Source organism: Mugil cephalus, chromosome 6 (genome assembly GCF_022458985.1).
Source record: "Mugil cephalus isolate CIBA_MC_2020 chromosome 6, CIBA_Mcephalus_1.1, whole genome shotgun sequence".
In the NCBI taxonomy this organism is placed as follows: domain Eukaryota; kingdom Metazoa; phylum Chordata; class Actinopteri; order Mugiliformes; family Mugilidae; genus Mugil; species Mugil cephalus.
The window spans coordinates 21,447,275-21,473,037 of NC_061775.1; the positions used below are offsets into that span (position 1 = coordinate 21,447,275).

At 42.3% G+C, this 25,763-nt stretch overlaps 2 protein-coding genes across 19 annotated transcripts in view; one reads left to right on the forward strand and one right to left on the reverse strand.

Annotated features, from left to right (window-relative positions):
- dock7 (dedicator of cytokinesis 7) overlaps positions 1-25,192 on the reverse strand; it is a 46,785-nt gene extending 21,593 nt beyond the window's left edge. For 10 of the 18 annotated variants that reach the window (XM_047588272.1, XM_047588271.1, XM_047588267.1 and 7 more), the window contains exons 1-24: positions 25,054-25,192; positions 21,435-21,534; positions 20,307-20,482; positions 19,333-19,401; positions 19,052-19,181; positions 18,637-18,849; positions 18,412-18,497; positions 18,221-18,287; positions 17,692-17,841; positions 17,402-17,482; positions 16,829-16,991; positions 16,110-16,252; positions 15,864-15,957; positions 15,605-15,767; positions 6,726-6,843; positions 6,575-6,645; positions 4,910-5,048; positions 4,224-4,325; positions 3,972-4,058; positions 3,025-3,256; positions 1,938-2,102; positions 1,699-1,719; positions 1,255-1,424; positions 139-231 (exon numbers count right to left, since the gene is read on the reverse strand). In XM_047588272.1, the coding sequence (XP_047444228.1) occupies positions 139-231; positions 1,255-1,424; positions 1,699-1,719; positions 1,938-2,102; positions 3,025-3,256; positions 3,972-4,058; positions 4,224-4,325; positions 4,910-5,048; positions 6,575-6,645; positions 6,726-6,843; positions 15,605-15,767; positions 15,864-15,957; positions 16,110-16,252; positions 16,829-16,991; positions 17,402-17,482; positions 17,692-17,841; positions 18,221-18,287; positions 18,412-18,497; positions 18,637-18,849; positions 19,052-19,181; positions 19,333-19,401; positions 20,307-20,482; positions 21,435-21,534; positions 25,054-25,091 (2,871 nt within the window). In that variant the 5' untranslated portion in view covers positions 25,092-25,192. The remainder of the gene's footprint in view (positions 1-138; positions 232-1,254; positions 1,425-1,698; positions 1,720-1,937; positions 2,103-3,024; positions 3,257-3,971; positions 4,059-4,223; positions 4,326-4,909; positions 5,049-6,574; positions 6,646-6,725; positions 6,844-15,604; positions 15,768-15,863; positions 15,958-16,109; positions 16,253-16,828; positions 16,992-17,401; positions 17,483-17,691; positions 17,842-18,220; positions 18,288-18,411; positions 18,498-18,636; positions 18,850-19,051; positions 19,182-19,332; positions 19,402-20,306; positions 20,483-21,434; positions 21,535-25,053) is intronic. The other 8 variants (XM_047588274.1, XM_047588273.1, XM_047588277.1 and 5 more) reach the window with 3 other exon arrangements.
- angptl3 (angiopoietin-like 3) lies at positions 10,739-14,815 on the forward strand. The gene is made up of 7 exons (XM_047588282.1): positions 10,739-11,398; positions 11,811-11,921; positions 12,071-12,182; positions 12,300-12,413; positions 12,525-12,620; positions 13,138-13,410; positions 13,551-14,815. The coding sequence occupies exons 1-7, from the start codon at positions 10,871-10,873 to the stop codon at positions 13,733-13,735; spliced, it is 1,419 nt and encodes a 472-aa protein (XP_047444238.1). The 5' UTR covers positions 10,739-10,870; the 3' UTR covers positions 13,736-14,815.
- Positions 25,193-25,763: the final 571 nt, after the last annotated feature.

The following is a 25,763-nucleotide window of genomic DNA, read 5'->3' on the forward strand; positions in this document are numbered from 1 at the left end:
CCAACAATTCTCTTCCCATCACTGACTCAAAAGCACACAAATAAACCAAAACTTCAATATCCCAGTATCCCTCACTGTGTGAATAAGGTTGGTTTTGTAGTGAGGTAAGAGTGGAGGTTGGGGCATTCATAAAACCACCTGCATGGTTTCTGGAGCAGACCCGGGGCTGGATCCCCAGGGGGCGCTCTTACAGCCCATGGTGTGCACCCACGAGTTGGAGCGGTCTAAGCCCTAGGGGTGCCAAGGTCAAAGGACACGAGGCAGGCGGGAAGCAAAGGAACAAGCGAGCAGCACGGGGGGAAGGAGGAGGGAAGGAACAATGACAAGTTAAAGAGGTTCAGAGGTCAGGACTGCTGGAAGATGCCAAGGGCCCAAAAACGTTAGCAGTCAGTAAATTAGAAAATCCAGATCATCACCACAGAGGAGCAAAGCACATAGGGTATATCTCTCCCTTTCTCTCTTTGTGTGAAATATAACTCGCCCTCCCTCAAAGACAAGAGAAGAAATGCTCAGTTTAGTATTAGCAGCAAAGGGAACATTCATTAAAAGGGGGGGATGCATCCATCGTATCGTGATTACATTAAGTACAGCAAGACCATCAGAAAGGCACATTACATCATTCACTCACTGCTCATGTACTTTTTGGGTTAAAAATATGTTTGAGGTGGAAAATCACAAATTATACGAGACAGAACATGACAACAGATAAATTAAATGAAATTAAAAAAAAAAAAAAAGAACAAAGCGAGCCAATAAAGACTGACAACACTGCTACCGTTAATGTCTTCACAAAAGATATACGACCACTGAGACAATGTGTTATTGTAGCATGTTGACTGGCTGTAAACGAAACACTATCTGTGTGTGCTTTTCACTACCTGCACACGCTGAGCATTGTTTGCACATGCATGTGTGTGTGGGTGTGTGTGGGTGTGTGTGTGTGACAGGTTGCGGTTACGGAGGTTAGAGAGATAAGATGTCCGAGCTCATGTTTAAGCATCGGATTTACAGTTTACATGTTTACACGTTCCCCTGGGTCACTGTGGATACAGACGCCTCTATTTTGCATGGGTTAAGTCCGTCTAAAATCCATCCTGAATCAATTTGAGAGTCTATATATATGAGTATGTTAAATAATTAAGTGTGATATCTGACAAGGGCCCAAAATAATGAATGGTTCTGTCCAGAGGAGGACCGCATATAACCTTCTGAGCGTAAGAATCAACGGAATATTTTGTCCTTTGACAACCTTACCTTGCTGCCGATGATGGAGCGCACCTCATCGTCAGGAGACGTGGGCGTGCCGGAGATGTCCGGGTTGCTGTTGCTAAGGCTACGGGAGCGGTTGAGGTTGAGGCTGGCCGGTCGGACAGCTGAGCGAGCCATGGTGGCGTAATGAACTGAACCGCCCAAGCCTCCGGGGCCTGGGACAACACACAAAAGAAGAACAATGGGACAACTTGGATGCGCCGTTGCAACCTAATTATTACAGCTTGACAACAGCTCATGAACGTACTTTTTAATTCATTATTTGAGTCACAACCAGCGTGGCTTGGAAATGTATGCTTTAGGAGCTAATGAAGAAACACAGCAACTGTACTAATCATATCCCAACGAATATGTTACTTGAAGAGACAACTGTAACTATCATGCAAAAGGTAAAACAGATTGAGACGTACGACACTGGACCATATGTACCTGGTAAGGATGAGTTGGGGTCTGTGTTGGGCGGTCAGAAGACAAAATGGATGAAGTAGGAAAAAATGCAAAAGATAAAAAAGAAATAGACGGAAAATTATGACATGCAGGTTAGGTCATAGGCACCCAGTGCAGGAGAGTTTGGGGGGAGGGGGGGTAAGGTGTAGTTAACTTAAAAGGAGAAAACACAAGATCCAGAATCAAGAAAAATGAGGTAAAGTGTACTGAGCGTAAAGTACCTGGCGATGGCGAGTTGGGGTCGGCGCTGGGCAGGCGGAACACGTAGTGGATGTAGGAAGACAGGAGGCTGTTGCGGCCGTGCATGTCCTGGCTGGTGTCTAGGTACTTGTGGAGCCGGTTCACTATAGACGCCATGACCTCGAAGGATGCTTGGCCCAGATTCACTGAACGGAAAGGAGAGTTTTCTGCATTAGTGCTACTGTGCAGAATACACACACATACAGACACTGTGAAAGCAAAAACTCAAATTAAGCACTTAATTTGGGTGGTATACCGGTTCATACTGAATACCAGTATTGTTTTCGTTATGAAATGAGTTTTTAATATTGACAAATCGGTATATTTGATTACACAGTGTTCAGACAAGACATTTTTAATGTAGCGCTTCTGAACACACATGGTGTGACTGCGTCACTGTGAGGCGTGGTGAAGATGGAAAGGCCCGCTGACAAATAAACCGGCAGAACGAGAGGCCAAAAAAAGGTGCTGTCGGTTGTTTGGGTTTTTTAAGGCTTTTTTTTAGGATTTCTGGGGACAGTCCCCAGTTTGGATGACCTGTCCTCCAGCTATAGATGTCCCTGAAAGCGTCCCCAATTTTAGTTTTATGAGTGCGAAAAAAAAATGTTTCGCACAGACTACAATTATTACGGTAGCCGGTCGCACTGCTATTGGCATTACAGACGTAGCAGTTTAAATATGAATAAATGTGTCAAAATAAATGAAACTGTAATTGTCCCTGTTTCTTCATTTCATCTTAACGTTTAATTCTTCTCTAGGGTCCCCAGACTTCCACATCAGCGGGCAGTACTAACACAGGGCCATGCAAACCTGTTTCACTATTAGTGTGGGATTATTTACTTGATTAATATTTACTCATCATCACAGTAAAATAGTCCATCCTTAGTCAATCTACTGCATTAATTCCTCTCTCAACATGAAGAAAATGTTGTGAACATATGATTATACATGGAAAAAAAAATAAAAATACCACAACACTGGCAGAATGAAAAATGAAAAATATCATGGTTATATTGTCCAGCCCTTCTCCAACTAATTTTTTTTAGGTGGTGCAATTCAGTACCATACCTATTTGTCCGGCAATGACTGGCGGGCGCACTACAAGCAACACCAACTTGTCGAGGAGAAGGTGAAGGAATCGAACAACCGGCTCCAGCTGGGAAGAGTTGAGGGCAGCAATGCTGGTCTTGAGCTCGGTCTCAAGGTTATTCTCCATGATGCGCATGTCTCCTATCCTGACCGGGAACATGTGCTCATCCAGGGCATGAACCAAGGCGAAGAACTTATCCAGGTACTGGTCCTGGGAAACAGTCGGGAGTGCAAAGGGGAGAGAGCGAGCAAAACACATGTTGGCACGGCAGGAATGGATTAATTCACAGAGAAGGATGGTAAGAGAACGGAAAAGACGAAGAACAGATAAATCTGACAAAGATAATAATAATAAAACACGAAAAAAGTAGAAGTTACCAAACTGAAGAAAGAGAAAGAAAGGTGTCAAACTAATGTAAGCTTGGATCTACTCGTCTATACTCTAAACAGGCTAGTTGGCCAACTGAGTAAAAACCACAAAACGAACATTACTACAGTATAAGAAACACCAGAGAACCTGGCAAGTTTAACCTGAGCCAGAAGCAGTGATTTATGAGCATATTAGTAGCAGTTAAGCTCCTCTGAATCACAGTGAAGTCCTCTGCACCGCAGCCGACATAGAGATTTAGTAGATTCTGTAAATTACTGGCAAGGTAAGAGTTACCCACTAATAAACTCAGGCTGGGAAGGAATTATCGTCTGAAAGTGAAAATATTGTGCGGTCGCTTGTCTCAACTTTACCTGAACTTTCAAATTATTGCCTGCGTGACGCTCATGGAAATGATTACATGTCAACTAATATTACGATAAAAGTGATTTATCTCACATTAGATGGTTATTTTAGTAATGTAAGAGTTTACACTTCGATGTACAACGTGTATGTACATGGTGAGGGCTGGAAAAGCTGCTGTATACGGAGCTAATACCTGTGTGTGAATAGTTGAAACAGACACCACTTCAACATTGAAAACTCCTCGATGGTTGTCCACCCATTTCATTCCTGGGAGAGGAACCTGAAACACAGTAACACCTTTGTAACATTCCTGCTTTTAATAATAAGATCTGAAGGCTTCTTGAAGGGGAATCTACATCAACTGGCTTTTTTTTTTTTGTTTAACTGTTTAATGAATCCATTCACAATTTAAATAAACTTGCACACTTATGAAAAATTGCCTTACATCTGGGGACAGAACAGAGTAGGACTGCGGTGGTTTTTCAAGAGATACTGGAAGACAGAAGTGTCCCGTTCGCAGACGCCCATTCTGCAACATGGGGATCCACTGGAGAAGGAAAATAAAACATATTAAAATATATACTCTGCAGCCATTTCAACATTTCAGTGGCATGCACACAGGTCTGCTCTGTGTGGATTAGTCAATGGCCTAAACCGTCACTTGAGTGACATGTCACCCGTCCCCATTTTCAATGGTTACTGGAGGATAAACAAAACGTGAGCAGACGACAGGGTCGGTTTAACTGAAGATGGAAAATGGAAAAACAGAAGACAAATGAGCAGAAACCGAGACAAACTCAGCAAAGATGCCAGGGACGTGTATTTGGCCAAGTTGGTCACTATAAACAATATCGATCCATTCGACCTGGACATAACAAACTATCTGGTAGTTTGATCTAATAGCTATCTAATATTTGAGTTTGAAGTTTCTTTTGTGTGGAGAATAAAGTTTGAAATTTGATTCAGTCGTCATATCTTTTACCTATAACTGGGCACTGGCCATCAAAATGGCATCAATGACCCAAAATGCATGACTTTGTGAGCGTGACGTCACCTGACAAAGGCCGATTGTGTTAAATGCAACCACAGTAATCGTGTAATCGTGTGCTGCCGTGGTTGTGCCGCGTATACCGTGTATCCCACTGGGGTCTCCAGTGGTGTGTTCTGCTTCTGCTGGCAGCTGACGTGGTAAAAGGTGAAGAGGATGTGGTGGTGGTCTGACAGAGAGGCGGGCAGCTTGATCTTGACCTCATCGTGGAAGTCGGGGGATCTGCAGCAATTAATAACAATTATGTAAAAACTTATTCAGCGACGCAAGCTCACGCACAGGTCAGGAAAGGCAGCGCCCTCAAAATAGATTCACATTCCTAACTACGTAGAGAGGTTAGGGTCACACGGTTCAGGCATCTCAACGTCACTCTGCTTTCTAATTATATCCACGCTGATTATGGATCTGCCACTGTCTGAACAGACTACACGACTAAAACTCTGACAAAGCTTCTGTCGATGGCTAACAGGTCAATTGTTCTGTACTGAAAGTCTTTACTTCTTTTCTCCACTGGCCCAAAGATTTTCACACAACTAGCTCTGGAAGCAAGTGAAAACGGTTGGCGCTGCATTTTCATAAATTGGCTGGTGTGTATACTAGCTATAAAATAGTTTATTAGTACATTTATATTACATTTGTACTAATATCAATTCCATTACCATCCATGCAAGTGATCTAAAATAAAATAAATAAATAAAAATAATGAATTTATGTAACACATCATTATCCGCTCTAAGTGAATTCCTTAAGGTCCCACAGGAGGAAACTTTTCCCCCAGGCCAATGGTCAGAGACAAACAACAAACAGCAACTGCAGTTCCATCAACAAATCCACTAGGACTGTCTCAAGGATGGAAATGACCACAACCGCTCAGAGGGGTCATAGAAGAGTGCACATTTCTCATGGGAACACACATTTTTGGTTCTGGACCAGAAAAGAGAAGAAGAAGGATCAGCACTAAGAATAACTTTGATCACTGTGGAAATTAAATGGTTTACTGGCTTGTTAGATCAAATCTCATAAAAGAGAGATGTTGCAAATATTATTGATAAATTGAAGGAAAGGCCAACTGTATTAACTGTCACCTAATAACACCTCTTCTACTTCTTTTGCATGATTAATTTAGTCACAGTGACACTATTTACTATTCACAAGTTGATTCGTTTTAGACACAAGAGTGTAACCTCTGATGTAAGAAATGACAAACCTCTGGATGTCATAACACCAGCTGATAAAACAGAGACCCCAAAAAGACAGGGACAATCTTGCTTCAAGGACGTTACATGACAATATCAGAGATAAACTAATTCTTAAATAATGGAACAATTACACACATTTATGGCATTGCTACCATGAACAACGCACTGCAACTTGAGAAACACTTGAAAATAGACTGAACTCAAGCAAAATGATGATATATTTTCCCCAATTTGGCAATACAGAACCAAACACAGAAACTCAAATACAGCCGTGTAATTAGCTGCAACAGCTGAAACACGACTGCACCAGGAACTTGTGTTGAAGTCCAGTATTTGTCAGTGGTATCGGGAAATGAGCTCATCTATTTGTTTGTTTTCTTATTCCAATGGTGTGAGTCACCGATACTCTGGGTCACATTTCAAAGTGTTTCGTTATCTGGGTAAAAATATTTTTTCCCACTCAACTAGAGTTTTTAAGCTGTTGTGAAGCTCCAGTGGATTGATTGTTGATTCCATGCACACTGAAAAAAAGAACCAGAAGACACTTACCTGTTATGGTATACCACTGCTGTGTAGGCCTCTTTGTAGAAATCTGCACAGCTGGACTTCCCAAATATCACCTGAGGAATTAAAGGAATGGTATCAGAATAACATTTGGCATTGAGAACCTAGAATTGTGTTCTTTTGGAATACGGCGTACCGGCATTGCATTGTTTGGATCCTCTCCGTTCATAAATTGCACTTTCACTGTGATGTTGCGGGCGGAACCTTGACGGTTGGCGAAGTTAAGACTCTGCGGGTTCACGTACAGCAGATTCCTGGAAGACACGTTAGAGATTATTTTGTAGGCTTGAGTTCATTTGCAAATCATTGGCATTGTGTTCTTATTTACATTTCGCACAGAGGCTCAACTTTGATGGAAATGGGGCTATAAATAACCTCAATAACGACGCCCGTTTCCACCCAATAAGCAACCGGGACCCATGACCCCTTCCTCTGATATCTAAACCAAGCATCTTTCTAAGGGCCTGACCTAGTTACCACCATAGTTACATCACATTTCATGACCCAATCAATTTAAAGGGGCAAGGTCGCCATGGTAAGTAAACCCTACCCTGATTGGCAAATGCAGGAGGCTTGGCCCGTCAATAACCACAAAGGGTGGAAACTAAAAATCCAGATCTCTAGTTTTTCAGAACAAATCGGAAAGGTCAATGCGTAGAGTAATGCTACAAAACTACATAATAGTGGAGTGCTTGTCTTAGTTCATATTGTACGTTTTTATACAACTAATTACGGTGATGAACCAAAAACTCAGAGGCATTTAGACTGATGAGGTGGTCAAGAACCACTGGGGAGTTGCATGCTTTGCACAGTGGTAGTCCAGCCTTGCACTATTTTGACAGTAACAGTCACTTCTAATTACATCACACATCAGCAAACTATAAACTGCACTGTGGCATTGTCTCTCGCAGAAGTAACAGTAGTGGACTGCTAAAGATGATGGTTTACTACATAGCTGGGAGCACGGAGGAGGCACCAGGATAAGAAGCGTAAAGTAAGTTGGGATCAGCTGACAGACCGCAGTGACGTGGGTAGTTCATTCTGTGGGGGGGGAGGGGGCGGCCCTCAGAGACCACAGCTGGAACCACAACTGACAAGGAAGCGTGGGAATCTTTGGCTGGCGATAAGATTTTTTACTTGTTCCCTCTTTCTGTTAAACTCCACCCGGCGTGGACCCTAACAATTGCGATAGCTGCTTTGAAGTCGATTGCTAAATTTGAACTGCAATGCGCCCCGGGATGGCTTAACTGTTGCACAGCTGAAATGCCCATATAAGCACAAATGTAAGTACCACTGATTGGTCAGGTCGTCTCATAAGATTTGACTTGGGTTAATCAGTACACGTAGAAAGGCAAACCTTTACACATCAAACGCAACAGCGTTCCTCTTTCAGGTGGCAACAGAAAGTTTCACTATTTTAGGTTGAGAGGATACGCAAGAGGAAAACAATGCTGTTTACCAACTCGGAATGAAGAGGATTACTTTGACAAGGCCAAAACAAAGTTATCAGCTGATGTGTCGGGCCCCAGAAAAGAAAAATCTCAGGAACACCAGTGAAAACGTATTACTAGGACAACTTCTGGGGTTTAAAATATCAAATGTGGGAATAGTGCATACCACTTAATTGCAAGGAAAACCAACTTGTATTGCACATTTTCTCATAATTCTTAAAATAACTGGATTTTGAAAATTTCACCTAAAGTCCAACTTGCAGTTTTAGAGAAAATGGATCTGCACATAAGGTCAATCACTGTGTGTTTAATTTAGTACAGTCTTATGTGTTACTTGAAACGTGAACTGGCATAAATAGATGATATAGCATTAAGAAATATATTTTATCGACAATTTATTTATTTATTTATTTATTTTTTACATAGTCTTCAAAATCAACTTGGAGTTAATCAGCTCTTTAACATCTCTTAGGTCGGGGACTAAACTAATCTAAGTCATTATTAACCACAATTCTTCTGTGCAAGCAACAATCTGAAACACTGGTCAAGAAGGTAAAAATAAATTAATAAAATCTTTCTAAAAGCATTTAAATGAGTTAGTCAAAGAAAGTGATTGACGCACACAGTCAAAATTTCAAGTAATCTTATTGCAAGAATATCACTGATCCTATTCATGATGAGGAACCTCTGGATACAGATAAAGTGAATTAGATTTGAATTTAACGTTCTGTTTCACAAAACAAACATGTGGATATAACATTATATGAAGTGACTGGGGCCACGTTGACACGAATCCAAAAATTTTGGGTGAAACCACGTCGCTCTTGCACGGTTCTGCCTGCCGTCAGTGACGGATCCGCAAAGAGAAAAATATTTCATTTCATTTGTGAGAACATCCTGATATGAACGCGATGATGTCACAGCCCCCCTCTAGCCCCCGACGTCTCCTAACAACAACAACCGGACTGTATGTTTGCGTACGACGCGCAAGGTAAATGCCCATGCTCTCCCTCTTCTTCTTCTTTTTCTGGCTAAGGCAGCGCCACACATAGGTCTGGGATATGTACTACAGCCTTTCTGCAACCAGATGCGGTTTCTTATTGGATTGACATTTACGGAGAATTTACTCGACACGACGCCGAGGAAAACCGGATTGTTTTTTTCGTACAGGTGGACACGGCCCGGGAAGCCATTACCATGTAATTTGCCCGGTAGAAAGCATTTTACAGACAAACTGAAATGGTGCGTACCATGACAGCGTTCCAGAGAGAAAGGTTCCAACAGACCAGGTTAGGTTCAAACTCAAGCCACGGTACTTACAACTGGGCTGCAGTGAAGGATGCTGAACAATGATGCTTCCAGGTTTATGCTGATACGGCGAATTCCTCGCACTCAGTTCACAGCCAATGCTTTTACGACAATAACTTCTGCTCGGTTTTTACGAAAACGTGGCTTTCCTTCATTACCGAGGAGCCAGGGTATTCTTTCGACCGCAAATTACTGGAGGGAGCTCATTAGGGTGGCCTTGTGGTATTTTAAGGTGCACTGAAGCAGCCAGGGTGCTAAAACGTCGAGCCAAAGCTGGAGGCAATGGGCCAAATATCTGAGTAATTTCTGCTATGTGTATGCTTTTATAATGATGTCACAACCCAGCATTCTAGCATACAAAGTGAAATATTAGCTGACGTGAGAAAATACACCGCTCACTTTAAGTGAAACGGGAAAAACATATATAACCGAAACCAAAAATTAAATGATAAAAAAGCAGCCATATTGAATTGGAGCGGCACTTATTCTAGAAATACAGAACCACTTAGTGTAAAATAGCAAAAGTATATTTTTTTATACTCCAATTAAATACTCCACCAAGTCATTTAACTGATTAGTTCCCCTTCCGTGATTGAAGGTGGTCATATTTCACTACCGCTGCAAGTCTGCGTGAAACAACTCACTTAAGAATTTCCCATAAATCTTGTTTTTTTTAAAACTTTTGGCCTGAACTTGGTGCACCAGAAAGATCATTTTAAAAGCCACAAGCCAAATCAGCAGACTATCTACTCTGCCTTTCATGTCTGGCGCGATCAAAAAATACCACAAGAGGCGTGAAAAAAAAAAAAAAGACAAGACAAGACTGAGCAATAAAACCATGACGATGAGTACACACTGTCCAAACCCTCTAGCATCATTCATGCCCTGAAGCTCAACCCCGGCACAGATGACAGGCCGACTCCCCAACCCACACGAGAGGAGGAGAGAGACAGAAAGAGAGGCGACTGGTGCTGGGCTGATTCAGCGTGATACTAAATCAAACCCAGGAGCATTAATTACATGCAGCGTTATCAATCACAGCGCGCGAGGGTGTGCGGGGTTATAAGGTTTGAGATTGATCAGACAGAGGATCCATCAGAAACGGCGTTGGGCATTGTTGGCTTTCTGCTGATCAGCTAAAGTGCTGCAACACAGATAGAGAGCAGGGCAGGGTAGGGTGTGGTATAGAGGGGATTGGGGTTAAATGGTTAGCAGAGCAGGGGGGTATATGTCATTTGCTCACTGCTGTGATTTGTTTGTTCTGGAGAGGGAGGGCTCGAGAGGGATTTGGGTGGAGGTGGGGTACAAAGCCAAAAACATAGTAGGGTTTAATGATCAGCTAATCCCCCCCCTCCTTTACTGAGAGGGCAGTATATAACACAGGGCAGGCTGCTGGTCTCACATCATTTCACAAGCAAGGAAGTCTGGCTTATAAGCAGAGGGAGAGAAAAGGAGCATTGAGAAGAGAGGAAAGCAAGAGCGGCAAGTACCGAACGATCCGGGATCGGAGAAGAAAATCGCCATGAAGCTATTTTGCGTTTTGCTTTTCCTGAACGGCTTCACCGCCGCCATCTGTCTGGAAACCTCAGACAGACAAGAGTTCGCCACCGTTCCTCCCCAGGCGTTCACCACAGCGCCGACCCCGACTGAGGCCAAGTCCCGCTTCGCCATGCTGGACGACGTTCGCCTCCTGGCGAACGGCCTCCTCCAGCTGGGGCAGAGCCTACGGGAGTTCGTCCAGAAGACCAAGTCCCAGATCAACGACATCTTCCAAAAGCTGAACATCTTCGACCGCTCCTTCTACCAGCTCTCGGTGGTCACGTCGGAGATTAAGGAGGAAGAGGAAGAGCTGAAGAAGACCACCAGTTTCTTGAAGGCCAACAACGAGGAAATCAAGAACCTGTCGCTGGAAATCAACTCCAAGATCAACAACATCCTGCAGGAGCGTACCCAGCTGCAGAGCAAAGTGGGGAGCCTCGAGGAGAGGCTGAAAGGCTTGTCACAGAGCATGATTCCTGCTGACCAGCTCAGTGAAATCACAACGCTAAAGGTGAGGAGCTGTCACTTTCTGCTGCAGTTGTTAAGTCATTTAAGTGCACTAGCTAAAGTTGACGCATCCCTGGAAGAAAGTTAACGATGAGCAGTACAAGTTATACTCTCAAATTGAAACGCATTCAATGAACATCAACCAGTACGTTGCTTAAATCACTGATGAGCATTTTTCATAGAGTGGGATGATAAACTAAGTGACCACTTTTGTTTCAAGCTCATGACCAAAGAAATGCTACTTAAAATATTTGTTGTGTTCTAGTTTCTCTGAGATTTAGACAATTTTCTTAATGATGAACTTAATAATTAGACTAACTTTAAAAGTTCTTCTTTAAAATGCCGTTGAATAAAATGTTTAAGATTGTAGGTATAATTGTTTTTTTGTTTTTGTTTTTTAATCACGGTGTTTTCAGGAAGTAATCCAAGCTCAAGAGAAAACGATCACCAGTCTTCTGGACGCTGTGAGGGAGCAGCATGATCAGCTCGATCACCAGAAAGTCAAGATTAAGAACCTGGAGGAAAAGGTAATTATTACTTGATGTTACCTTTAAAGGCTAAACATACGTGAGAATACTTTTCTTTTTTTTATTATCTATGCAAACTCTGCTTTAGAAAGATGGCAAGAGGAATTGCTGACATATAACATTGAAGATTCCTTCGCATTCCCTTGCAGCTCAGCTACGACGCTTTTCAAGACACGGTTGATAAGCCGTCGGATCCTGACCACGCCGCTGCCGACATGTTCGAATATCTGACGGAAAACTCAACCGGCCGGGATGCAAATTGTAAATATTTAAAAAATGCACAACAACGCAATTAATTTTCTATGTATATAAAATATTACCCAAAATAAAATAAAAAGAGAAAGAAATTTGAGTGTTTTTTTTTTCTATGCGTTTCAGACTTCCCCATGGACTGTAGTGAGTTGTTTAACAGAGGAGAGGCAAACAGTGGGATCTATGTGATCAAGCCAAACCAATCAGAGCCATTCAACGTTTACTGTGAAATGGGTTCAGGTGGGTGAGATATTCTATTCACATTATCTATGACAAGGAAGCATTCGATCCTTAAGTAAAACTTTGTGTACTTTGTACAACTGTAACTTCACCACATATTTTATTCTATAGATGGGGGTTCAACTGTCATCCAGCGCAGGGTTGACGGTTCAGTGGATTTTGACCAGACATGGGAAAAGTACGGAAAAGGTTTTGGAGATCTGGAAAGTGAGTAAACTTCATTTTTTTTTTTTTTTCATTTTATATTAAACCTCTACAATTATCAGACAAAGCCCATAAACTCAAATATTTGACAATTTAACCTGTAAAATGGTTTAACATTGAACTGTTGGCCTGAAAAGCAGTTGAATGTGCGAGTGCACCACCGTCCCGCATGTAATGACTTCTAACTTAACCTGCCAAGACTTTATAGGAAGGGGTGCATTCACAAGTACTTCCTATTTTCATGGTCGCCACAAGTAGTAAATGACAAAGCGGCTTCCTGTATTGTCTCAGTACACAGTCAGTTTGGCAGCTTTCCTTGCGACACATGATACACTCAGGAAGGCGTTCATTTACAGCTGTTACAAAATTCTTTCACAACCGCCTGCCTCACAAGTACACCTTTTCTAATAAAATATAGGTGACTCTCAATTTACTGGAAGTTAAAAAAAAGAAATTTCAGAAGTAAAGTAATGGCTAAAAAATTCCATACTACATAACAACTGATGGTTGTGTCATGCAGAGGAGTTCTGGCTGGGCCTGAAGAAGATCCACAGCCTCACACAACAAGGGGTTTACATCCTACGCGTCGACGTGGAGGACTGGAAGGAGGAAAAACACTGGGCTGAGTACCGCTTCTCGCTGGACGGTCCCTCTAAGGACTACACGCTGCACGTCAGCCACTTCTCGGGCGACCTGCCTGACGCCATGGCCAACAGCACCGGCATGAGATTCACCACGAGAGGCAGAAATAACGACAACCAGCAAAGCTCCAGCTGCTCCCGGAATTACACAGGTACAGAGCTTCACGAGCCGATTCAGTGCAATAAACTCAATGATGGACTGCAGTGCAGGCATTCTTGGTGTTTTTCAAGTCAAGATTACAATGTTTCATACCAGGTGGTTGTAAATGTGTGTGTCCTGACCCTTTAACAGGTGGCTGGTGGCTCAGTGCTTGCGGCGAAACCAACCTCAATGGAAGGTACTTGTGGCTTAAGGCGAAGGGACGGTCCGTGAGAAGGAAAGGCATTTACTGGAAGCCCGGCACAGGGTCCTCCTACCACCTCAAGATGACCAAAATCACCATACGTCAGGTCCCACCAGCCGACGGCTCCAACTGAACCCAGCGGCTCATTGCTTTTCATACATTTCTCAGATGCATTGATCGACAAAGGGTTCCATATAAAGAAGAAGCAAAGTAATGCAGGCTTTACGTCCACATCAAATGTATCTGCAATGTTAAGACGATCGCTTCCTAGCACCATTTGTTCAGGGGTTGGTGTTGTCCAATAGACAGCAGGCCAAAAAAAAAAAAAAAAATCAGAAGTCAGAAAATGCTTAAGTCAGAAAACTGATGCAATGATGCAACCGTGACATGTAGGTTGTTAACCTTCTGGGTCTGATCCAGCGAGGACAGTAAAAATGGCATTATGCAACGCCTGCAATCACTTGCTAAACAGACATATTGATCCAATTCAGCAAAGCGATTCAGTGGCAGCTGCAAAATGCCACAGTACTGTAGCAGAACTAGGCAGAGATTAGAAACGCTAAAACTGAGATAACTTAACCACCTTTTAAGTGACAGTACATTTACATGACAGCTTCGGTGTCCGCTGAGATATTTTAAACTGTATTTTATAATTGTGATGTGAACCCGCATGTTACCAGGAACAACAGTCATAACTACAAAAAATGTTAGTTCATGAAGCATGCAAATTTATATCAGTCAGGGCTCAAGAGATACACTGCATCGCCGATATCGGATAGATCACCATACTGCTACCATTTTTGTCTAGTGAAGCTTTCTACATTATTTTCCTGGTATTTAAGATGGAAAATTCCTCATTTCATGGACAAAAAAAACTATAAAGTGGTACCATTTCAGCAGTCTTGGTGCAAAGCTTTGGCCGTGCACTGTTGAGTTCTTCCTCTGTCTGTTCTGTGTTTTGTTTTTCTATTCTGTAAAGTATTTAAACCAGGCTCATGCTACTATATGATGTACGCTGGTATTTTTGCGAAACATAATTTCTGTGTATTTCCTATGTTACTGAGTCATATTGACTTTTTTTTTTCCATTACCACAACATAACTCGCTGTGTTGTACATGCGTCTCATGCTAACAAGTCATTGTGGAAATTAGCTCCATGTGCTAACGAACCATATTTATGAAGATGAAATAAATCAACATCTGTCCAACATAATGTTGTTTTAACGTTTTAAGACTCTTGAAACTATGAAAAGGGCGACACAAAAGCCAATAAAGGGACGTGATATAACACAGTCAGAAAGAAGGTACGGCCTCTGTAAAGCCATTAATCCAAGATAACTATTCAAGGCAACAAACAAGTCCTTTTACCCCACTTCTCCTGCCAGTACTTTAGGTCTGTCATTAGTTAAGCTTCAAAGGGAAGACACCAGGTTACATGCAGACGATCACGGCTTGTGTTAGCACGCTGTGCTTGGTCAAATCAATATCTCTAAGTGACCTTGACAAAAATAGACTTTGTTCAGGTTTGTGTACAAAAGAACACACATCATGTCTGCTAGCGTATGCAGATCATGCCACCAGCTCCTCTGGCAGACATGTGGTAAACATTAACAAGCCACAGTGTAAGTCGTCATTATAAGCCTTGAGTCTTTAATCAAAATATTCCCTTGGGTTGAAAATTACCCATGCGTAGTGTCACTTTCAAAGCAGCCGCAAAGTGGAAAAACTCCCACTGAAACATAGTGCTGAAGTCAAGCAAGTTTCTGATGGGTTTTTACCCAAAGAGTTTCCTATTCAAACCTAAACGTCCCACCAGTTTGTTAGAACTGAAGAAATCACTCGGATGAGCCCCGAAACGTCTTTTTTTAACACTTTTTGGACAACCTTGTCCAATTTAAACACATCCGGTATTACGACATACTGAAAGGAAACTAGAAAGGAAATCATGGCAAAACTGACTAAACCGGGAAATAAAAGGTTACAAATAGCTTTTTTTCTGTACCTGTATGTAGTGTTTGGCACGTAGACATCCCTGGCAGGGAACTCCAGGATCTCCCTGGTGGGGCGTACCCTGCTGTCTGGGTAAGGTTTAACCTGCAGGAGGTCTGGGGTCAAGCAATAGTGGGGGTTCTCCGGAGCCGGAGAAATGTCCAACTTCAACTGGGCTGAGGTGGCGAGAAGAGAGTAGGGGTAGATATTAATTTAAAAAGCGAGAGACGGTTCAAATCATAAAGATTAGATTAGCTTGTGTTTATTTGTACCTGTTATAGGTCTGAGTCTCCTCAGCACAGAAGAAGGCCTTCTCATATCAGCGAGGAATTTATACAAATCCTCGTCACTAAGTCTGTCCCCCTCCTAAAAAGAAAAAAAAAAGAGAGATTATAGACTAATCTGTCTGAGAACAAGCCATGCAAGTAGTGTTTAGAATACATGCACTCAGCACGAACACGGTTGTGTGTATAGGTGTGGCATGCAGGATATGTTCTTGCAGGTTCAGATGCACAGACCTGCTTGAAGAAGTTGGTGATTGTGAGAGTTGCGGGTCGGAAACCCGTGAGACTACATGACTCATCGCCGCTGGTGGTCCTCTCCAGAGAACGCCTACCCATGATGCTCGAGTTCCTCCGTTCTGACCACGATCCCTTCCTCTCTGCACCAACACAACAAAAACTATCTTAAGATTTTGAAACTTCTTTAAAATAATATCTGTAATAATATTCGACAGTATCTTACGTGATACCGAACATTCTCTGACCTAAATATAGATTTTTTTCGTATCAGCCTAGTGTCAAAAAAGTCAGCCGCAACGGTCAGCATCAGTAAAGACACTTTTCAAGGTCAAAGGCTGGACAAACACAGAGGGGTCAAACTCAAAATAACACACCAAGGATCAATACGGCTGGAAACGCTGTTTGGCTATGTTGTCCCCTGTTAGAAATGTGCCTTTGTCACTGTTTGTCGTGGAAGTTGTTTTTAGATAAAGAATCTAAAGTGTGGTAATGTACTGACATGCCCATGAGCTCTATACGTGACTGCCATCTGTTATGGTCTCTGTCCCCAGATAACCGTTTAACACCGAGACCTAGAGTTGGCGTTCACACATTCTCAAAAGTTTTTCCCCCCCTCCACTCTCCGCTGTGACTGCTAATGACTTCAGACTGAGGTGCATAGTGTATATTTACATTTCAAGTCCGAAAGCGTGAAAGCTTAAAAGGGAAGGACGGACCTGAGAGGCTCATCTCCAGCTCCGTATCTCTCTCAAGGCTGCCAGCGCTGTTGACAATGTTCATCAGATGGATGGCGGTCCAAGCGAACGGCATCCGGTACCGGCCCAGGCGCTGGCAGAACTGCTCCGACTGGCCACGAAGCTTCTCCAGCTTCTCCTTATTCTGGAAATAAAAATTAAAGAATAAAATAATATAAATAAAATAAGTTAAGTTAGTTATATCAAAGCCTAACCCTACCCTTTATTCTAAAAACAAAAAATAAAATATAAGTTAAGTTAGTTATATCTAACCTTAACCCTTATTCTTTAAATAAAAACTAAAATATAAGTTAATTTAGTTATATATAACCTTAAGCCTTAATCTAAAAATAAAAAATAAACTACAAATGAATATTAGTTATATCTGTGGTTCATTAGCAATGAAAACAACTTACAGTTTATACTTATGCAAACTAATATTGATTTTGGCCAGGAAACAGTACGCCACACACATCATCTTATAAACTCATATATTAGTATTAGTACAAACATTTTAATACGTGGCAATAAGCAGCTAATTCACCCTGATCATACCTTTGCAGCATCCGACTCTTTGAAGACCATATAGGGCTCTGCACATTCTCCAATATCACCTTGCTGCAGTACCTTTTCCAGCTGTTGACAAAGCACATACAGTCCTCAGTAACTACAGTCACGATCGTACACGTCAAAGACTGACTGTTAAATAGCATTAAATATTTTCTTTACTTAATGCTTTAACTCATGCACTTTATTCACTGTATTCTTTTTTTTTTTAACTGAGCTGAGTCTCTGTGTGGCGATTTCTCCCCTGCAGAGTATTACATTATGCATAACCAGTTCACCTTGATGACTAGGAAGACATCCTGGGAGGGGTAGGTGATGGAGAATATGGCGGAGCGTGCCAGCGTGGAGATGGCCGCCGTCTGAATGTGCGGCCGTAGCATCCCTTTCGTCTGCTCAGAGTTGAGGTCGAAGAAGAAGTTCTCTGAGATCTGAGGAAGACGAGCACAAATAATTATGATGTGATCATAATAAACGTGTCAGTGAGGTGTGAGCCACCTGTGAAATAAGGGAGCTCTCGTGCATGGCAATACATATATGAGCGCTCTGCTTATCGGGGCATCTGCTACCCTCTAGTGTTTGCTCGCTAAAGGGGGACAGAAAGAAGCAGCACCGGATTGGCTTCTTCAGATAGACACATAGTTTCAGTGTGTGATTTAACGGCATTCCCAAAAGCACAACAGGGCCGTAACATAAAATTTTATCGTCCACTCATCAGATTCGTTTTGGCCCCCTATACAATTTTAATGGTTTGCAGAAGCGATGCAACAACTCAGGACAGAGTAGGCACTGGAAAGCATAACAGCTTACCTTTTTCTTTTCCTTGACATCGTATAAGGCCAAACTAGCAAATATGGGTTCAATTTCGATCTCGAACCTTCAAGGGGAAGAGAAAAAGGAGCGGGTCAGCAGAAAGCAGCAGTTAAATAAAAAGAGCAACATGAGCTTTTTTTTTTTTTTTTATTAAAAAAAAAAAAAAAAAAAGACTGTCCACCACTTACTTCAAGGACAAGCACTTGACGAGTAGCCTCTGTCCAAAGTGTTCTTTAGGTACTTCAGGCACACAGTGGCGCTCAATGGGCTCCTCCTACATGTTCAAATAGAGATCATGTTTAAACAAGAAAATTAGAAGCAACCAGAGGCCATGAGAATTAACAAAATTGCCACCGAGTGACCGGCCGTGAGGAGAAAAGGCCGTCCAACAGTGGAAAACACGGCAAGCGTACCTCGTCGAGGGCAGGGTGCAGAGCAAAGACCTCCCGGTGTCGGTTAGTCTTGCGGTGCTCTTCATTGTGCCGGTCGATCTCTTCGTTGGGGGCCCGGTCGAGGAGGTGAGGGAGGAGGGCGTCGGGGAGGGAGTTCTTCAAGTCAAAGATGCTGCAGGCCCAGCTTCCCCTTGGGGTGTCGTCTATCGACATGGACCGCCGCTTCAAGTCATCCTACGAGGAAAAAGTGCCACAAAGTTGATGAAAGGACACATCTTTCTATTAACAAAACTAAAATTGTCAAGTGGGGGTTCAAGATAAAATTATTCAACAACATTATAAAGTGGAATAAAGAACCAGAGGCTGCTTGAGGACTACAGTCAACCCCATGTAGCTAAAGAGTTAGTTACTTTTTACTACTCAATGATTCTGGTACCTGGTCATCCTGGTAGCTGCTGCTGTCTGGCATCTCATCAGCCTCAAACACTTGTTTGGGCAGACCTTTCTGACGCTCCTTCTGTTTGTCCAGAGTGTTGGGGTTAAAGCCAGTACCCAACTTATGATATCTGAAGGAGGAAGAGGTAATTGAGGACAATGTCACCGACTCCAAAAATACAAATTTCCGACGTACACAGTTTAGAGATATGATAAAAGGGTAAAAAATAAAGGTAAACACCTCCTCAAAAACCTAAATAATTCCACGGAGAGAAGACTTACTTTCTGTTGACGACAGCCCAGTCTTCCGTGTAGGATCTGACGCAGTCTCTAACATGAGCGTCAGTGTCACTGCAACCAGAAAGAGTCAGTCAATATATATTTATATCAACTGCACAGTCGAACTTTATGTATGTTGCATGATATGTATATTGCAACATATGTGACAACAGATGGTACAATTATTCTGGCACCATTGCAATGATCAATTGAAATATCACTGGAAGGCATTTATTATTTTTAGCAAAAAGACAGCTAAACTGGACCCCTATGGTGTAGGTGTTTGTTTGCAAGTTTAAATTCATGTTCTGGTATTAAACTGCACATAGAAACAAGCCTCAGCGTAACAACTTGGAGCAATGGATACTCGTCTGAACATCAACTTTAAAAAAGCATATATAAGGATAAATACCTTCTCAGTATGAAAAACTGTCATGTAATTTAAATGTTAAGCATTTTTAACTGTATGAAAGTCCCGGTAAACAGATAGTAGGAAGAGGAAGTGGCGCTAAATTAGGACTTAAATAAAGTTTAAAAGAAAAACATGGGCATGGCAGTGGCCTGAGTCTGAGGGACAGCTGCAAGGTAAATGAGAGACTCTCGTGTGGGTTGATCTTATCTGGCAACGCAAATTACAACCTGATGTTATAACGTTAAAATAAGGCAGCAAAAATAACGTTGCTGACATATGGCTATGGTTATAATGAAACAATATTTTCTCAAAGCAGGAGATGATTTGCCTCTACTTATCCTGAACGTATTTTACTATCTATTATAATTTACATATGAAACTTCCAAACGTCCAGATAAAGTTAGCAATGTCTCATTTTAATTGCAGCAAAAACAACACACTCAGTTTAATTAATCAATTTCACTACTTCTATAGGAAAGAACTGAACGCAGTCACATGAAGTTCGCTGAGAGACCGTACTCTAACTGAACACTTGATGCTCCTTTTAACTACGCAGAACCCTTACCCCTCCTCTGGGACCGCCTGTACCACTGTGCGACACTCCCTGGGAGTGTAGATGACCTCGATGTCATCCGGGGGAAACTCGATCAGATCTCTCAGGGGACCGGACTCGACGATGGGAGGGTGAGTGATGAGGTACTCCTCGAAATCCACCGGCTCCACTGCCTCCGTGAGGGGAACCTGGGGAGGGAGATTAAAGGGACGGGAAACGGTAATTAGTTGTGAAGACACATTCAGCTGTACACTTCTCCCGCCTGCGCCACTTCTCATCTTTACTGTACATACTGTATATATCTTGGTAATGTCTCTACTTTTTTTGTAAATGCTTTAGGGGATTGATTCCTCATGGGAGGAGGAGAGCAAACGAGCATTAATCACAGCAACAACAGACAAAGTTCCAGGGTAGAGATCATCTTTAACTTTAAATATGAAAACCCAGGCAAAGAGGCCTCTGCGATTTGAGAGAGCGCTAGAAAATGTCCTCAAGCTGGTGCAAGTAACTAGATCATGAGGCTGAATGTATCGTTTTAGTCCGCTTCTAAAATGAGGAACCCGGGAGGAACTGGTTTCATTGGGTTCATTTTAACTGTGTGTGTGTTTGTGTCTCTGCCTCTCGAGGAATTTAACCACAAATACATTTCACAGTTTAATTAAACACCAACTGTAGCCTAATTAAGGAGGGAAGAAGGAGTGTTTGCTCGTGTCTGGGCCCTGAGCTGCACGGGGGCAAACGGCACTAACCCTTTAACAAACACGCTCGTCTGAGATGAACCTAAGTAAACTGAGACTGGATGTGGTAAACAGGCCAGTTCTCGGTTATCCCTCGTGGCATTAAGCAAGACGTAAACAACAGTTGGTCAGACTTTCACAAAACCAACATCAACAGATGACACTCTTGACTTAGGTTACAATACTGTGATATACTCAGACTTGCTTAGACTGTCCTGCACATGTGAAACACCCTTAAGAAAGACGGTTACATGTACACATGGACAAAGAATTGGCTTTTATCCAGGAGAAATATAGATCAGGACATCTAATTTCCTTTATGCTCAATCCTGAACATTTACCTGATATCTAAGAAATGAACTGACCAGAATAAGCAGATCAGTGCCCTTTCAAGACTACTCACTGTGTTGCTTGTTGTGGTCCCAGTGTTGAGGTTTTTGAAGAGCTGTGGGGAGCCTCCATACTGGCCAGCTATCTGCTTCCTCACCTCTGCTGCCACAGTCCTGCAACCAGAAACATGGAAAGAGTAAATAAAGTCATATTAAATGATTTAAATGTGGTACTGTGCATATATTTTATTGCTATAAAAGTCACAATGTACTGCATGTAATGTAATGTGTTATGACGAAGGCAGCCATGCATGACACGTCCCGAGATTTGTTTAGCTGAGGAGCAACAAGACATCTCCTAGAGGGACTAAATAAAATAAAGCTTGGGTCTATACTTCAAATCCACATTTTTAGGTCATTCTCAAAAGAGAAACTCCTGAATGCAATTGTTATTATCGAGAAGTTAATCATGTAGGCGAGTTGTTTACGAGTCATGATTCAGACTCAAAGCACGGCTTGTTGTCCAATAAAACCTGCTGCGTTTTCAACTAAAAAATACATCGAGTTGACACACAAACGCTCAAAAGTCTCGAGCATCACTTTCACTAAAAGCAATCGATTGTAATGTAAAAAAAAAAACGAGGCTAATTAACGCTGAGGATCATAGTTCTGGTTCACAGTGCCTCCTCAGACAGCATCGTATGTTAGCACCCAGACAGAGAAGAGAGAAACAAATAAAAAGCCTCAGACCTCAGTGGTCAGCATAAAGCTCTAGGTGTTCGACTGCAGCCCGAGCCACACACACACACACACACACACACACACACACACACACACGAAGGTCCTTTAAATCACAGCAACCGCTCTCCGAGACCTTTGCCTTGAACAAAACAACAACGCAGCAAGTCACCCAAAGTGACACAAACAAATAACACATTAGAGGCAACGGGAAAAGGCAGCACTCCAAACACTCAAGGTTACGTTACACGGTTAATACACAGAATTTTATTTATTTTTTTTACACTTATCCTCATAAGCAACCAATGGTTCTGTGTTTCTCTACTATCTATCCTAAAAGAAGTGTAACAATAACAAGTCTGAAGGTCGCTTTAAAGTCTTGGCTGTGATGACAGTAATGCAGAGCAGGGATTAGCTGTGAGTCAGTTTGGTGAGGTCATCACCAGCATCACAACCAAGACTGGGTTTCCAAAAAGCCTACATAGCGCTAAGTTAATGTCACTATAATTCGCAGAAACAAGCAGCGCTCGAGACGTGGACAAGGCTGCAAAGCGGAAGTCGCCCTCATCGTTCTGAGCTGGAAGGTAAAATGAAAGCGGCGTGATCCAACTCGTCAGCTTTAGATGAGCGTGATAATGTTTCCGTCGTAGGGATCCTGTGGCCTCTGCAGTGCAGCGTTGTCGCCGCCGGAGAAAAGCAGAAACGCTGAACCGACAAACACATTCCACAGTCCTCCCCAATGCCTCCTACCAGAGCTTTACTTAGCACTGGTCACCGCACAGAGGAACAACTTGATTAAACAAACGGGCTTTGTGGCTATTACTTCAAGATGCTCACAACAGCAACTCCCCGGAATAAAACACAAACTGGCAGCAACCGAAGATTATAATATAAGCAAAGCATTAAAATGAGGCATGGTTTTAGCTTCTGGATGAGGCTCTTGGGAAGTTTAATCACCGTAATAACCTTAAAATGTGAAACAAGCTGACTTACTACCAGATGAATCATTTGAGCATGATAAACGGTGTCCACTAATCAAAGCGCCTATGAGAGGTGCAATCAATTCCAGCCGCTCACATTGACGTAACATATAAGACACAACAAATATATCAACAATATGAAGCAATGTGGCACGACAAGCAGTGCTAAAAGTTCTCAGACTGCAGTACAATAAAGTTTTAGGACATACAAAGTGTATGTGGCATTACTGTGCACGTTTATCTGCAGGTTTGTTAGTTGGTGATCCAAAAAGACACCCGTTAATCGCGCTGTCTGAATAAGCCGCCATGCAGAGAGCACACCCAGCGTCATACCTCATAAATCAATATAACGTCCCGATAAAGAAACGTGGATTTGATTAATGTGAATTAGACGCATGCTCTCCCGGGGCTGACATTAACAAAAGAAATACCCCGAAGGCACAAAGCAGCTCGCTCCAATTTCAAAGCCAAATATATACATATAACCCCTAATTATCTTGCTGACTTCTGAGAATAGAAGAATAGGAGGGGATAGGGTAAAACACATATGCATGGTAATAACTTAATTATCTGTAATTACTGCTATCATCATTATCTGGAATTTCTTTTTTCTGGTAATCTCAGACCTTTATAATAAAGACACAAATCCTTATTTCATCCGGAGGAACTCTGCCCTCCGCTGACCCCCACACATCAATCCACTCTAATATTTGTATTGCACCAACCCAGGAGGCAACATAACATAATACACAGTGTTACAGTCCTATGTACTGAATATTGCACTAGTTTAGTAACATTAGGTAGCTACTGTTTATGATTTATGCAATGTTTAATGCTCACTTTACCTATATTTTGTGTCTCGCTAATTTATCAAATGCAATAAATCTGTTTGTATAATATGTTAATAGCACCTCAATCAGTCATTGAGTACATCTTGCTCACTCACCTGTGTATAGTTTAGTATATTGTGTTTTTCCTGTTATATAGTACGTATGGTGTTGAGTGTCTGTAATTTCCCAGTTTGGGATAAATAAAGCATCTACCTATGTATATATCTATATAGGGTCTCATCTATAAATAAGTTTTCATCTGTAAATATTTTCCATATGTTATAAAAAGAACCTGTACCATACTATTAATGCAACATGCACCAACTGTTTATTGCACTTCTGGTTACATGCTAAACTGCGTTTCGTTGCTCTGTACCTGTACATGTGTAGCTGCATCTAATCTAAGGAAAGGTGAACCAGAAAGCATTCAGACGTCCTACACTTGCTTAAGAATTACTGAATTAACTTGACTGCCTGTGCATTACGCGATCAGCAAAAAAAAAAAAATAGTGATTAGACACGCCTGTGCTGATCTCTACTATCAATCCCTCTAAACACTGACTGGGATGATGGTATTTGACAGCCTGCACAAAGCCCTTTGTTAAAGAGATTACTTTGATCTGTCTGAGGGGCGGGGAAGAGATTATAATATCGCTGTTTGATGGTTAAAGGAGGCTTTTGTTCCGAGGAAGATGTCTGTCCTCTCGTTTCAGTGATGCCTTACTGGAAAACACAGCCAAACAAAGTTCTGTCCCCCCACCAGTGTCAGTGCTACCCAGCTGCCCCATCGTTAGCTACTGCAAGAGACCGCTAGCTGTCTACATTTAACGGGCTACAATTTTAAAGAAGCCAAGCCCCTTTCGGTGCGGATAATTGCTGAGGGCTAGCTCGTGTCCAGACAATGGTCCGTTCATTATTCCAGCGATATCTCTCCCTTTTGTTAGCATTCAGTGGGAACAGAGGGGAACAGCTAGCGGTCCGCCTGGGCGGGTCTGAGCATCTTTTAGGAGATAGTGCTAATGAGCGGCTAGCTCAAAGCGGCTAGGCTGGGCCTCCTCCACGGGGCTCCTTCAGCGGTGGTCACCGCAAACCAATGCGACAGTGCGTTTTTTTTACGAGCGCGTTTCGGAGTGTTAGGGCTTTACCTGCTGATTTTTTGGGCGAAGGCGCGGCGTTCAGCCATGGCAGTGGCCGCTGATGTGCTTTAGCGAAATCCCAAGCAGGCAGGCAGCAGGCAGGCAGGAGCGAGACTCCGCTTTCCACTCACTCACTACGACCACAGGGAAAACGGGAAAACGGGAGAATGGATCTCTACCGTAATGGTGGTGACGCCGCGCAGCGGAACACACCCAGTGGAAAAACTCTTGCGCGTTGTCAGATGTTAATACCTTCGCAGTGAGATTCAAGCATTTGTGTGCAACACATCTTAATTTATTTAAGATACTATTAATAGTTTTAGGTATTTTAGATAGTAAGGATTATATTTGAACAGGAAGTAGGTTCTGATAAAAGGAATAATGTGGACACGGGGATTATTTCACTGCATATTACAATTTAAGTCACCAATGTGTGTCAAACTATAAAACTGTTCATTTTAGTGCAAAAGTAAAATTGGAAACGATATCAACGTCCTCAAACGTGTACTTGTGAATTTGTTAAATTTCCATATCATATCCATCTAGAAAAGTTAATAAGCGTAAATAAACAAGCGTATCGACCCTTCATTATCAGTACAAACCTACAAGCCCCTGTGTGAAAAAGTGATTGCTCCCTAAACCTAATAACTGGTTGTGTACTGACCCTTTATTACCAGTACATGGCAGACACTTATGAGAACAACAGGTCTAAATGAAGC